A 13,605-nucleotide genomic window follows, 5' to 3' on the forward strand; every position below is an offset into this window, starting at 1 on the left:
TCCCCATAATGCAGTTTCTCTATAGTAAGAGGGACTAATCCACATTACTGCATGGCAAGATATTAAAGAAAATAAAAAGTATTCCAAAATAAATTGTTATTTGATAAAAAAAAAAAAAAAAAGTCCAAATGAAATTAAGGTAATGAAAACACTGGCAAAAGTGATAGAAGCAATGTTCAGACAACTTCCAATACCACGTGGGCAGGATATTGTTAGTGATTATTTTAAGATTGAATTACTCTGTCCATAGTTTAATTTAGTACAATAATAAATAAGTTCCTCTTCACAACAGTTTCAGGTTAAAAATATAAGTGCAGCTCTGCCAGAAAGCAACCGATCCTCAGAACTTTGCACAATACATTGAAATCCAATTAATAAAAAAATAAAAAAGTGAATCTAAATCATTACTGTAACAAAACCATCAAAACATCAAGCTTCTGAGTGTCCAGTATCTTGACAAATGGATATTCTCACTATAACACACCGTCCCATCAATGCAACGTACATTGAGGGATTTCACAAAAGAAAACATCAACATCCAAGCGGTAACGCAAGACTGCAAGTTACCTTAGGAGCTGAAAGTTTGACCTTGAGAGGAAAACAAATATGTATTTTATCTCCAACATGCTTGAGAAATTGAGCCTGAGGATTTAAAAGGCTTGAGATGATAGTTTCAAAAAAGAATTAAGATCATAAATCAAACCCACAAACATCATGAAGACCCAATGGTCCTACGGTGAGAAACACATTTCAAGATGTTTCTGATGACACCTTCCCTTTGGTCATCCAAACCGCTGGTCTGCATGCATGCTGACAGTGACCTACAGCAGGTTTAGTGTGCTTGAACTCATTGATTGACAGAATTCTCCAGCAGTCCATACTTGCCCTCCAGTATCTGAACTGTCACTGAGAGGGCACTGTGAACAACAGAGAGTACAGCCACAGGGGAATAACATTAAAAAGCTGATAACTGAAATACTTACACATTGTATCTGTTTGAAACCAATAAAAATCATGCTTTATATTTTAAAACATTATCATTCCAAAAGATAAATATCTGCTTGGCAGCAGTAAAATAAATGAAAAATCCCATATACTTTCATTGGAAACAGTCTCTTCACATATCTAAGGAGCAGGATGTCCAATCCGTAAACATTAACATACTCGCAGTATAGCCACAAGATGTAAACATTATACATTTGAATGTGATAAAAATCGCTTATTAACCAACCTTTTCTGTGTAAAGTTATGTCCAATTTTACAACTTTGTCATGAATACGCAACGCTGTTAATACCCATAAACGACCATAAAAACGTGACTCCTTTTACACTATAAACCCGAGGAAGTGTAATCAAGCTTGAAATCATGATCGTGCCTACAAACTGCAATGGCAATATGTCAAAAAGGAGCTTTATTTTGGTCCGTTCTCACCCAAAGCTGATTAGATCGCTGAAGACATGAGCTGCTTTCCCACACACAGTCCCGGTACTTTTCCCTCAGTAACTTTCTAGAGGAGAACTCTTAAGAGGAACAGCAATCCAGACAAGACTTTTTCCTCTTGCATTCGCACACAAAAGTAACCCCCATAGTGACCACTTAGTGTCGACTGTTTTTCTATATCATTATTTGCACACGCGATTCAATTGCAACAACAAAATCAACACCACCAATGGAGGACGCCAGGATCGGAGCTACACATTTGTTAGGGATGTTTTACACAAACTGTGGCTGCATCCGCCTAATCAGTTAATGGCTTAAATGATAGTGTTTTTGAATGAATAGAAATTCAAAGGAAACTGTCTCAGAACAGTTTGAAAAGCACCTTATTTTCATCCTAACTCATTACACAGCCTCCGAAGGCAGCATTTTCCAGTTACAGTACACAGCGTGTGTCATCAGGTTAGTCTTTACACTGGTCGCGCAAGCCGTGCGTGTGGTGCTGAAGCCGCAGTGAGAGGAAAGACGAGGCGCCCTGCTGTTTTAACCACGCACCACACACTGAACTCAGCGGAAAATATGTTGAAAATGCACTATAAACCTATTTATCAACACAATCTTTTACAATAAAGGCTTTTATGGCTAAAATTAAAATACTGTGATGAACTACTCATTTATTTAGACATTACATCTTGATGCAAGTTAAAGGAATAGTCGACCCAGAAATGAAAATTCCCTCATCATTTACTCACTCTCATGCCATCCCAGATGTGTATGACTTTTTTTCATCTGCAGAACACAAATGAAGATTTTTAGAAGAATATTTAAACTCTGTAGGTCCATACAATGAAAGTGAATGGTAATGACTCTGGTGGTTAAATCCATGTCTTCTGAAGCAATATGAGAAACAGTTCGATATTTATATCATTTTTCCTTCAATTTCACTTTCTCCTTCTGCTTTTGGTGATTCACATTCTTTGTACATATCGCCCCCTACTGGGCAGAGGGGGAAATTTGACAAAAAAGAATTACTTCAATATTGATAAGTTTCTCACCCACACCTATCATATCATATATGAAGACACTAGAATCGTCTGGAGTACTTATATGTTCCCTTCGTGTGGATTTTGGAGCTTAAATTTTGGCACCCATTCACTTGCATTGTGAGGACTAACAGAGCTGAAATATTCTAATAAAAATCTTCATTTGTGTTCTGCTGAAGAAAGGAAGTCATACACATTTGTGATGGCATGAGGGTGAGTAAATCATGAGAGAATTTTAATTTTTGGGTGAACTATCCCCTTTAATAACGCAGTAACAGGCGCGCAACACTTTCCTCGTGTAAATAAGACTTCATGATGGTTAACTTTAAAACAGATTTTATTTACATAATCTACACTAGTTGTGTTTCCATCCAAATATTTGTATACAAATTTTGAAATTGCGCATAAGAAATCCTGAATGGAAACACTTGATATGCGAATAAACTCTCAAAATTCGCTTTAAATTTAATGTGCTAGGCAGAGCTGGATATTCTAGAGTTTCGCATTAGTTAAAATGCGCATTAAGGTGATGGAAACAGTTTATTCACAAAACGATGATGTGTTTCGACCATTAGTGCGCGTGTTATGTGCGTGCGATAGCTTGATGTGACTGGCCCAAGGACGGGTCCGACCTTGGCACACAATTCTTTGAACAAAGCCCTTGACATTTAGATACGTTTAACCCAAAGCGGGTCCTCACAATCCGCCAGAATGGTTTTGAGTGCGGGTGCTCAGGTTTGCGGAGACTGGCGGCGCGTGGGCATCACGGTTACTCACCATCCAGGTCTGATTATTCGGTATCTGCCGCACACAGACAGATCTACTACTGTAGAACCCAGACGACTTTTGTCTCCAATCGAGCCACCGTCCACCACAACAGACAGACTGGGCCACAAATCCTCAAACTCCTTCAGAAAGTAAACAGTCAGAATCAATAAAAGCCTGTTTGAAATGAATCACGCTGCAGAAGTCTCAGTTATGAGCTCTGTACTTACATGAACAGCAACTGTACTGGTGTGCGCGCTGACATTAGCACTGGTGAGAGCGAGCGGCTCGCCGCACATCTGACAGAGGTGACGCATGAACGGGTGGTCTGGAATACGGACCCCTATGAGCTACAGGACACATAATTAATGAAGACAACTCTCCTCAAACACACTTAACAGATGAAGTGATTTAGAACTGTACATAAACATACATATACAGTATATACAAGGGCTTTTAGCAGGCTGTTGTTTTTCAATAGCATTTTTGTAGCCAAGACTTTAAGGTGCAAGGTGCTTATACAGAAAATAACTTTCAAAAATAACCCTTCCTTGAGAAATATTCACTGGAGTAAAAAGTGCGACAACTAGCCCCGGTCTCCTGTATAAGTAAAAGTGAAACACCAACCTTAGTAAAAGGATTGAGACCACTGTTGAGTGTGACCGATCTCTCCAGAACCAGTGTGATGGGTCCAGGCAGAAGATCTCGTAGCAGTTCCTCCTTCACGGACACCTTACAAAACCTGAAACCACGGCAAACACGCCCTTATGGAACAGTAACAGTATCAGATGTGACAGAAATGTCATGTTTTATTTCTTTAAGACCTAACGGATACATCAAAAGAAATGCACGTGTAGATTCTGTGAACAAACCTGTAGATGTCCTGTATTTCTCCAACACAGATGGCTAAAGGTTTGTCTCCATTCCTGCCTTTGATCTCATAAACTCTCCTGATGGCGTTGGAGTTTTGAGCCACACAGGAGAGACCGTAGACGGTGTCAGTGGGCACAGCCACGACCTGACCAGCCTTCAATGCCTGTGCAGTGGAGTTCAGGATATCTGCCCACACTGTGTTCACATGACACAAAGTTACAAGGGCAAATCTCACAGATGAATGGAAAGGATGTTTCAGGGCTGATTTTTATAAGTAACAGATTTCAACTTTTTTAAAGAGGTCATTTTAAACCGTCTTGGAAACTTTTTAACCATGCCTTCATTTATTTTTGCTACTTTTTTTTAGCAAAAAAATAAATAAAATTTAAAAAAATACAATTTTATAGTCTTAACCTTGTCCCAGGCCCAGACTTTCAATCTTAACATATTAAAATCATGTGCCAATGACATGATTTTTAATCTTAAAAATATCAAAATCCACTATTTAAATAATGACATTTTAAAAACTATGACTACTGACATAAATTATGACGGTCCCTCAGTTGTGGTGTCATTTCCATCACCAACAACAATTTTCACAATAATAAAGTTATCAAAAGTCTGTGAATTTGGTTACATTAAGACAAATAAAAATAATATTTCTATTGTGCTTCATTTCCAAATGTGTTTAAATACCATTCCCATCTCGCTTTGTCCATCACAGAATGAATGATAATTTGAGATGGAATAATTCTCAACTATTGTGAGTGAGAAAGTTGTGTTTAAGGGAGTTTATTTTCTTATAAGTGCTCAAAGTCGAAAAAAGACCCTGAATAAAAATCGAAAGACACAAACGGAAGATCACGGTGCCTGATGACAAACATGAAAGAGCCCTGAACAGAGCGACTGGACTATAAAATATGAGCAGATCACAGAGGCGTTTGCTTTTAAACTCTGTAAACAAACAGCGCTGCTCCGCTTTGAACAGCACGTGTCACCCTGCTGGGACATCAGCTCATCGGAGTTCAGCGCGGGCAGTCGCAGGACGCTCGTCTTCCGCTCTTGACACATGCTGACACTCTTAAACGACCTCTTTAGCCTGTAAGAGCGAGGATTTAACTGTATGCAGGTAAATATAAACACGAGGATAAACTGTACAGCTCAATGATGCGCAGACAGCATGCTGCTTTCATACAGGTGAAGAAGCCGCTTCAACAACATTTCAAAATAAAAGTCCCGGTACGGTTAATTAAATGGATTATCAATAAGTATAGGCTTACTTTTTTAAATTCTTTTTTAATGAGTTATTAATCCTTTCAGTCCTTTAAATTAATATTCTGGGTAAATCATTTCGGTTTGTCCATCCACACCAGACACTTACAATGGAAGTGAATGGGGCCAATTTTTAAAGGCAGAAATGTGAAGCTTATGATATTATAAAAGCACTTACATTCATTTTACAGTAAAAACTCATGTATTATTTGAGCTGTAAAATTGTTTAAATGGCCATTTTTAGTCATTTTATGGTTTGTTTACATCATCATGGCAACGAAGTTGTAAAATTGGCTATAACTTTACACAGAAAATGTTAGTAAGTGATTTTATCACATTATAATCATGTTTACACCCATATTGTTTATGTTTTGTGGCTATACTTTTGAAACAGTGAGTGTTTTAACATTGAAAAATTGGCACCCATTCACTTCCATTGTAAGTGTCTCACTGGAACACATATTTGTGCTTTTTTGAAGAAAAGGAGGGATGAGTCCAAATAAATTTTTGTGGAAATCAACACATTATGCCACAAATTATTTTGAGCTTAACTTGTATTGAACCTGGAATGTTCCTTTAAGGACCGTCAAATTCAATGCACATAAACCAGGTGCATCTAATTTAGAGCGACAAACACATTTAATATGCTAATATAATTAATTAGGGCCAATGAATAATTAATATAATTAAGTCCGACATATAACTAAATTCTTCCGGATGCATTATATAACAAATGCCGCTAAAAATGGAGTTGCATGCAGGTGAGACATTAAATATGGAAAACATTTACCTCTTTTAAAGATTTATTAACTGTTGATATCCATACTTAAATAGAACCCACAGATGATAAGTGCCAGATAAAAGACCTTCCTGAAAATCAGGTACATTTTTGTTTAATTTTGATATTCTGTCATTTGGATTCAGTGAAATGAAGGTTCCTTCATTTTAAAACAGCCTCTTTCCAGCACTTCTCTAAGTGACCTTGAGGCTCTTGATGGCAGAATCTCTGACCGACAGGAGCAGATCGAGCTGTGCTCTATGATCCTCCAAGATCTACTGCAAATCCAGAAAATAGTTGCGGTAGGTTTACAGTGTTGCAACTATGAAGTGTTGATTTTAAACATGCATGTTTGAAACGCTATTAAATCACGTCTTCATTTGCCAGGAACAAGGCATTGGGAATCAGTCATTACGAGGACTGGATAATTGAGCTGTTCCACATCCATAACTCTTTATAAGTGAAAATGAATAAATCTTGCTGTGAAAGTGTTGGACGATGTGATTCTTTCAACTATCTGTTGTGTGTAAATACAACAAATCAGACAATTTCACTGGTATTGTATTGCTTTTTGATTCAAAGTTATTACTTCGCCATAATACTTTATACAAAACAAGCATATGAGAATTTTTCACATTATACATTCTTTAAAAATACAGCTCTTTACATTTACAGTTTCCTCGCACTTTGGGTATCAAAAGCAGTCCTTATGGAAGCATTTGTTTCCTCTACGACATCAGCTTTTTAGACTCTACTGACATGCCAGTTGTACTTTTCCAATGCCTAGTGTCCTTAAATGCTGCCTGAATCAGACTCTCAGAATAAATATCATTAATGTAAAGCAAACATGTGTCTCGAAAAGGACCCACATTTGTTAATTTCAAATACTAAATCTGGAGATTTGTTAGAATGCCTTCAAAACACCCACCTGTGAATTACAAACTTTATAGAATGATAATGAAAATGGCACCTGAGAAAGGTGGAATGACTGGAAATAAACATGGAAAGACCCAAAATGGATTTTGCATGAACAAAAGCTGCTCTTGAGCAAGAATAAAAATCTGTGCAGGTCTAAGCAAAAACGTCTTTCAAGCGAATTTTACCAATGTTGTAACAAACGCAAGATTTTAAATCCGTGCATGACATAAGTAGACAAAACCTAAATGGGGTCAATTTAAAAAGTTGAGGCAGTATTTTCAACAGGAAAATACACAACATTGCAATGCCCAGCTACAAAGTGAAACAACACATTATTAAATCACATCAAACATAACTGTACATGCATCAAAATAATGGGCGAGCATACAAAACAGACTTAAGGTAAAAAGCAAAAAAGGCTTGTTAATATTACATTAAATATTCATTGCAGTGGGACACAACTGTTTTGTTCTATGACTTGCATATGATAAAAATATAAACACTGAATCCTGATGCTTGATAATTTGCCTGTGAACATGAACAGAGGGAGGTGAAGCTTAGCTGATTGGATGCTCTACGATACATTGCATAGTTACTTGTTTTTATGAAGTGAAGTTTAGGTGTTGAATAAAAACTGGCTTCAAAACTAAACTCCTCTTACATCATGGAACGTGTCCGAACTACATGAAATGTGAAAAAAAAAAAGTTTTAAATGTTTTGATTTTATATATATATATATATATCATCTGGCCCCCACAGTAAGTGCCATCTCATTAAAAATGAACAGTTCATTAGTTAATTTGTGCATCCAAATGTAGTGGATGAAAATGAAATGTTCTGCACACAAGTGATCAACATACATTCAGCTGTAATTATGAAACAAAATGATTATGAAAATTTGAGGGAGAGATATACACAGATTATATGATGACCTACTGAAGTAACGTACCATGAGTGAGGGCTTCACTAATGAACAAAGACAAGTCATGTTTTACTTGGCACCGGACAGGACAAATGCTCTCTTTATATCTAGCCAAATAAAAATATTCTTTTCTAGTCCATTGTAAGAGATATCTGAAACAGTGAGGAACATAAAATGATGTGGAAAATCAAATACATACATATCTGAGATGAAAGAACTCTATGACTTTCTGACTGAATGGTTGTAAGGCAGTTTTTGTCCTAAATGAGTCAATTTCAGTGAACCTCACGAAGAAATGTCGGGGTCATATTTTACCCCAAAATGAAAATGATAATAATAATAAAATAAATAAAATAGCTATTGACATTATTAATAGAAACATTTTGTTTATTAAAAATAATTTCTAATTTAGAAAAATGTACATTTTATGCATTGTATCATTGCTTTCAACGTTATTTGATTATTACAGTGATTTGTTAAGCATTGTGTAATTGCTTTTGACATTACTTGATAATTACGGCAATGTTTTATGCATTACGACACTGCTTGATAATTACGGTAATATTTTATGCATTGCCACATTATTTCCCACATTACTCAATAATTATGGTCATATTTTATGCAATGCCACATACCTTGATAATTACGGTAATATTTTATGCATTGTCACATACCTTGATAATTACGGTAATATTTTGTGCATTGCCACATTATTTCCCACATTACTCAATAATTATGGTCATATTTTATGCAATGCCACATACCTTGATAATTATGGTAATATTTTATGCAATGCCACATACCTTGATAATTATGGTAATATTTTATGCATTGTCACATACCTTGATAATTACGGTAATATTTTGTGCATTGCCACATTATTTTCCACATTACTCAATAATTACGGTAATATTTTATGCAATGCCACATACCTTGATAATTATGGAAATATTTTATGCATTGCCACATTTTCCACATTACTCAATAATTACGGTAATATTTTATGCATTGCCACATTTTCCACATTAATTATGATAATATTTTATGCATTGCTACATTATTTTCAACATTACTCAATTTAAGTAATAATTAATGTATTACTTAATAATTGTGGCAATATTTTATGCATCGCGATATTACCTTCGACATTACTCAATAACTGAATGCATCACAACCTTATTTTCCACATTATTTGAAAGTTACGGCAATATTTTATGCCTTGCGACATTACTTTTAACATTACAATTAAAGAAATCATACATTAAATAAAATAAAAAAATCATCCTAAATTCAATTTAGTTCAATAAATACTACCATGATGTACAAATACTTCACAATTTAAATAAAATAACTTTAGCATTATATTTTTAGGTAAAATATGACTCGCACAGTTTTCATGAGATTCAACATCTACCCTTAAGTGTGGAGAACTACATACATGTGAACAGTACTACATAAGAGATACACTAGTGTCAGTAAAAGGCTGTGCAGAGTCACATCTCTCATCTTACACGCAAAGTCTGATTTTTCATTGTTCTATACAAAAATACAAATTCAAATACAATCTAAAGGCTTAAACATTTATCTTTTCAAATGTACTATATATTTACATTATGGTTAGCTCCTTATAGCCTCTATAAAGCAGTGGTATATAAATGAGGGGCTAACGAACGCAGGTAATTATGCATTCGCTGGGTTGGCTGAACTGTGGCTGGGTAGTGCACTACAAGCATATTAAAAACAACAGGTCAGCTCTGGTTTAGTTGTGTAGTCAGGAACCCATATAAGCAGACACACACACACACACAAACCATCTTAAGAATGAACCACTGCTTGGTTCTTTTATCCCTGAGTGGGTCACAACACAGAGGCTCACATGGGTTCCATTAAGAAAAAGTGCAGGAGATGGAAAATAAAGGCAAGAAACATACAGATCTGTAACAAACAATGAGAGGCAGGAAAAGAAGCCCAACCACATGCCCATCACAAAGGCAAAAGGAAGATGTCAGTGTTTGATTGGCTGATTCCATCAGAGAATATGCAAGGGTGAATCTCAAGAAAAAAATCGAACATTTTAACCATTAAATCAAAAAGGGTACAAATAGTTTTCCTAACCCTAAGTCTTTTTAAATCATTATTAAGATTTTTGTATATATTAAGCTTTCCCAAGCAGTAAATACTTCTATGATCTATAAATAATTTATGATTTAAGTACTATATATATATATATTTTGCATTACAGAATTGAGAATAATATTGAGAATGCAATTGAAAAATGTGCTTAATTCACAAAAACAAAAAAGGTTTACATTTCTTTAAGCAAAATATATAATTTTTATTGTTTTATTGTTATTATTATTTTGGGGTGAAATAAGACCAAAATTGGCAGGCTTTGTGAGATTCAAAGAAAAAGATAGTTTTGATCTTACTTAGGTTGCAGAGAAAAAAATAAAAAATAAAATAAAATAAAAAATAAGTGAAAAGTGGGGAAAAAGATCTACATTTATCAAACAATTAAGTATTTTAATAAATTAACATATATAATATTAAATACTAAGTCTTAGGCAGCCAAACAAACCTCTAAATTACATTTAAAAGGCAAGTAAAGTTCAGTTCTAGAGTGACAAACTGTAAAATAAAATATCTCAAAATCACATTATCATGACTATTGTAGCCTTTCTAATAAATTACACATAAAATACTTTTAATGTGTAGATGACTTCATTGCCCACAAACTGTGTTGAAAGAATGCAGTACATTCCCATCAATCTCTTGGAATTCAAGTTATAAACTCAAGCACAGCAAGCGACCGGGCAAAAAACTCTTTCTGTTTTCTGATAAATCTCTATAAGCAAATGTGGATCCATTTCATAGTAACCAGTGCACACCTTCCTTCCGAAATCATTTACATTTAAATAATTCTACCCCAAGACTCATGTTACAGAGTGCTTTAGAGGACAGGGGCGGAATTTTTTTTCTAAAAAGAGGTTTGCGTTCCCTCACAATTCCCTTTAGGAAATCGATTAGGATTTTTATTACCAAAGTTCTGATTTCTCTGTATTATTATACGGGTTTACTATGAAATTAATGGTTACAATATGGTTACTGTAGTGAAACCATGGTACATTTTTATAAGGGATGGATAAAGGTATTGCAAGGGAATGCAAAACTATTGCTAAGAGGACACAAAACTCTACTGCGACGGAACGCAAACTATTTCAGAAAATAAATTCCCTCCCTGTCCACTAAGGGGCTTCGTGCAATGCAGTATGGGAAGCAACTTGGGTGTAATCCCACTCCACAACTTCACCCTAAACTGCCCTGCCTGCAAATCCACTGCGCTCTGTGATCAAGGACGCAAATCCACTTGCATACTTAACTGCCCTGCAAAGGTAAAACACAGTAACTACACATTTTGTCAAAACTGATTCATGACTGAAATCTGGTCTCTTAAATTATGATCAGTCCTGTGATGGATGGGTTTGGCTCAACTAGGCTCATTTTCAGAAAAACAGAGTGAGTGGCAATCAAAAAACTTTAAATTCCTTATTTTCAGTTTTAGTGTTGCAGTAGTTACTGCATTTTGCCATTGTATGGCAGAATAAGCCTCTTAAAGACACGCCTAGGGAGATGCGCAAGTCTTTAGCAGGGTTACAAGTGTGATCTGCACATCCGTACACTGCCTGAACCTCAGCATAATCTAGGGGGCGTTGTTGCTGCCCAAGGAGAACTCGTCTGCGACCATAAGCAGGGCTTCTATGTTGGCCGTGGTGTCTGGGCTGAGCAGATCTGTCACGTCCATGTTGGCCAGGCCATCAGTGGTGGGATTGGGGGTGACCGGAGCAGACAGGATGTCCGGCTGGGGCTCTGCGTGGGGTATAACGGGGCTCTTTTTTTCTGATGGGCAGCAGGAGCGAGTGGGTTCGGGGAGGATTTGGGGAGGAGGAGGAGGAGGTGGGGGAGCAGGAGGAGGCGATGTGTTCTTTGACTCCTGCAGTGAGGAGGCAGCACTCTTGTCTTTCGCTGAGTCTCTGCATGCACAATGACACTGGCACGACTCCTCCTGCTTTATGATTATAACTGGCAGGCTGAGACCGATCTGCTGCACTGCGTTCCCTGAAACACAATGAGAAAAACTACACGATAAACGACACATTGCAATGAACAGAAACTGCGCAGAGAAAACAGCATGCTGCAAGTAGTTTCAAACACACGCAATATGTGTTTGATCATACCTGAATGTCCGCCGACTGGTATAGCTGTTGTAAAAAAAACCTTTTCGACTTTTGGACCCTGGAAATGAGAGCCAAAATCAATAAGGAAGAGAGCAAATTAATACAGGTAAAAACATCAGAATCTGAGTTTAAACAGCAAAGAGCGACTGTGTAAGATGTAACTTTGAAATTATGTTTTATCAGACTGGTTATCCATTTAACTCTTTCAATTTCACTTTTCATAACAACACGTGTTAAGTAGGGCTGTCAATCGTTTTAAATATGCAGATTAATCAAATTAATCGCAATTAATCGCATATATAAATATTTGCTGATAATTTAATTTATAATGATTAAATAATTGTAAATAGTTGTAATAATTATAAACAAGCTATATTATAAAAATTAATAATTCAGATAATTAAAATGAATTCCACAATAAGAATATAAAAAAATTGGCTTTAGAATCCAATATTTGTTTTATTCTAGGGCTGTCGATTTAACAAGTTAATTCAGTGAGATTAATTATATAAAAAATAATGTGTTACATTTTTTTACATTTAATTTACAAAATTAACATTCTCCCACCATTGGAGCAATTCAAAACACCTGTTTTCAGCAAGGAGCAGTAAGCGAAACTTCAGCTGTATAGGCAACATGCATCTTATACAGAGAGCAAACCACACTTACCGACAGCAGACAGACGAGTCTTGTTCTTTTTTTTTCTTTTTTTTTACCCCCCTTTCTCCCAATTTGAAATGCCCAATTCCCCCTACTTAGTAGGTCCTCATGCTGGCGCGGTTACTCACCTCAATCCAAGTGGAGGAGGACAAGTCTCAGTTGCCTCCGCTTCTGAGACAGTCAATCCGCGCATCTTATCACGTGGCTCGTTGTGCATGACACTGGAGACTCTCAGCATGTGGAGGCTCATGCTACTCTCCGCAATCCACGCACAACTTACCACACGCCCCATTGAGAGTGAGAACCACTAATCGCGACCACGAGGAGGTTACCCCATGTGACTCTACCCTCCCTAGCAACTGGGCCAATTTGGTTGCTTAGGAGACCTGGCTGGAGTCACTCAGCACATCCTGGACTGGAACTCACGACTCCAGGGGTGGTAGTCAGCATCAATACTCGCTGAGCTACCCCTGCCCCCAGATGAGTCTCGTTCTTGCATTTAAACAGCTTGATGGATTGCAAACCCAAATGCAGGGATCGAAACGTGTTTTTCTAAGTTTCAAACTACGTTAAACTTGACACAGCAACATAAAAACGATATGTTTATGATGCAACCAAAGTGAGACGTTCCAAAAGCGTCCATTTGACAAAGGTGTACATTAACGTGTCCTTAGAAACGCCCTTTTAATAAATTTATCTCG

General features: G+C 36.5%; 2 protein-coding genes across 9 annotated transcripts in view; both read right to left on the reverse strand.

The window, feature by feature from the left end:
- Positions 1 to 847: 847 nt before the first annotated feature.
- Positions 848 to 5,241, reverse strand: yrdc (yrdC N(6)-threonylcarbamoyltransferase domain containing). The gene is made up of 6 exons (XM_051718082.1): positions 5,118 to 5,241; positions 4,119 to 4,314; positions 3,874 to 3,988; positions 3,477 to 3,596; positions 3,259 to 3,389; positions 848 to 917 (listed from the first exon to the last, which is right to left on the reverse strand). The coding sequence occupies exons 1-6, from the start codon at positions 5,188 to 5,190 to the stop codon at positions 848 to 850; spliced, it is 705 nt and encodes a 234-aa protein (XP_051574042.1). The 5' UTR covers positions 5,191 to 5,241.
- A 1,859-nt stretch (positions 5,242 to 7,100) lies between these two features.
- LOC127452526 (metal regulatory transcription factor 1-like) overlaps positions 7,101 to 13,605 on the reverse strand; it is a 45,753-nt gene continuing 39,248 nt past the window's right edge. For 5 of the 8 annotated variants that reach the window (XM_051718035.1, XM_051718037.1, XM_051718036.1 and 2 more), the window contains 2 exons: positions 12,245 to 12,302; positions 7,101 to 12,125 (listed from right to left, as the gene is read on the reverse strand). In XM_051718035.1, the coding sequence (XP_051573995.1) occupies positions 11,710 to 12,125; positions 12,245 to 12,302 (474 nt within the window). In that variant the 3' untranslated portion in view covers positions 7,101 to 11,709. The remainder of the gene's footprint in view (positions 12,126 to 12,244; positions 12,303 to 13,605) is intronic. The other 3 variants (XR_007899280.1, XR_007899281.1, XR_007899282.1) reach the window with 3 other exon arrangements.

Source organism: Myxocyprinus asiaticus, chromosome 15 (genome assembly GCF_019703515.2).
Source record: "Myxocyprinus asiaticus isolate MX2 ecotype Aquarium Trade chromosome 15, UBuf_Myxa_2, whole genome shotgun sequence".
NCBI classification, from domain to species: Eukaryota; Metazoa; Chordata; class Actinopteri; order Cypriniformes; family Catostomidae; genus Myxocyprinus; species Myxocyprinus asiaticus.

Bases quoted from the DNA above. Each gene is read 5' to 3' on its own strand.
- yrdc (XM_051718082.1), bottom strand. From the start codon at position 5,190: ATGTGTCAAGAGCGGAAGACGAGCGTCCTGCGACTGCCCGCGCTGAAC. The intron at 3,989-4,118 runs GTTTGTTCACAG...CCGTGGTTTCAG, and splicing joins GAAATACAGGACATCTACAG to GTTTTGTAAGGTGTCCGTGA. The intron at 3,390-3,476 runs GTAAGTACAGAG...TACTTTCTGAAG, and splicing joins CCAGTACAGTTGCTGTTCAT to GAGTTTGAGGATTTGTGGCC.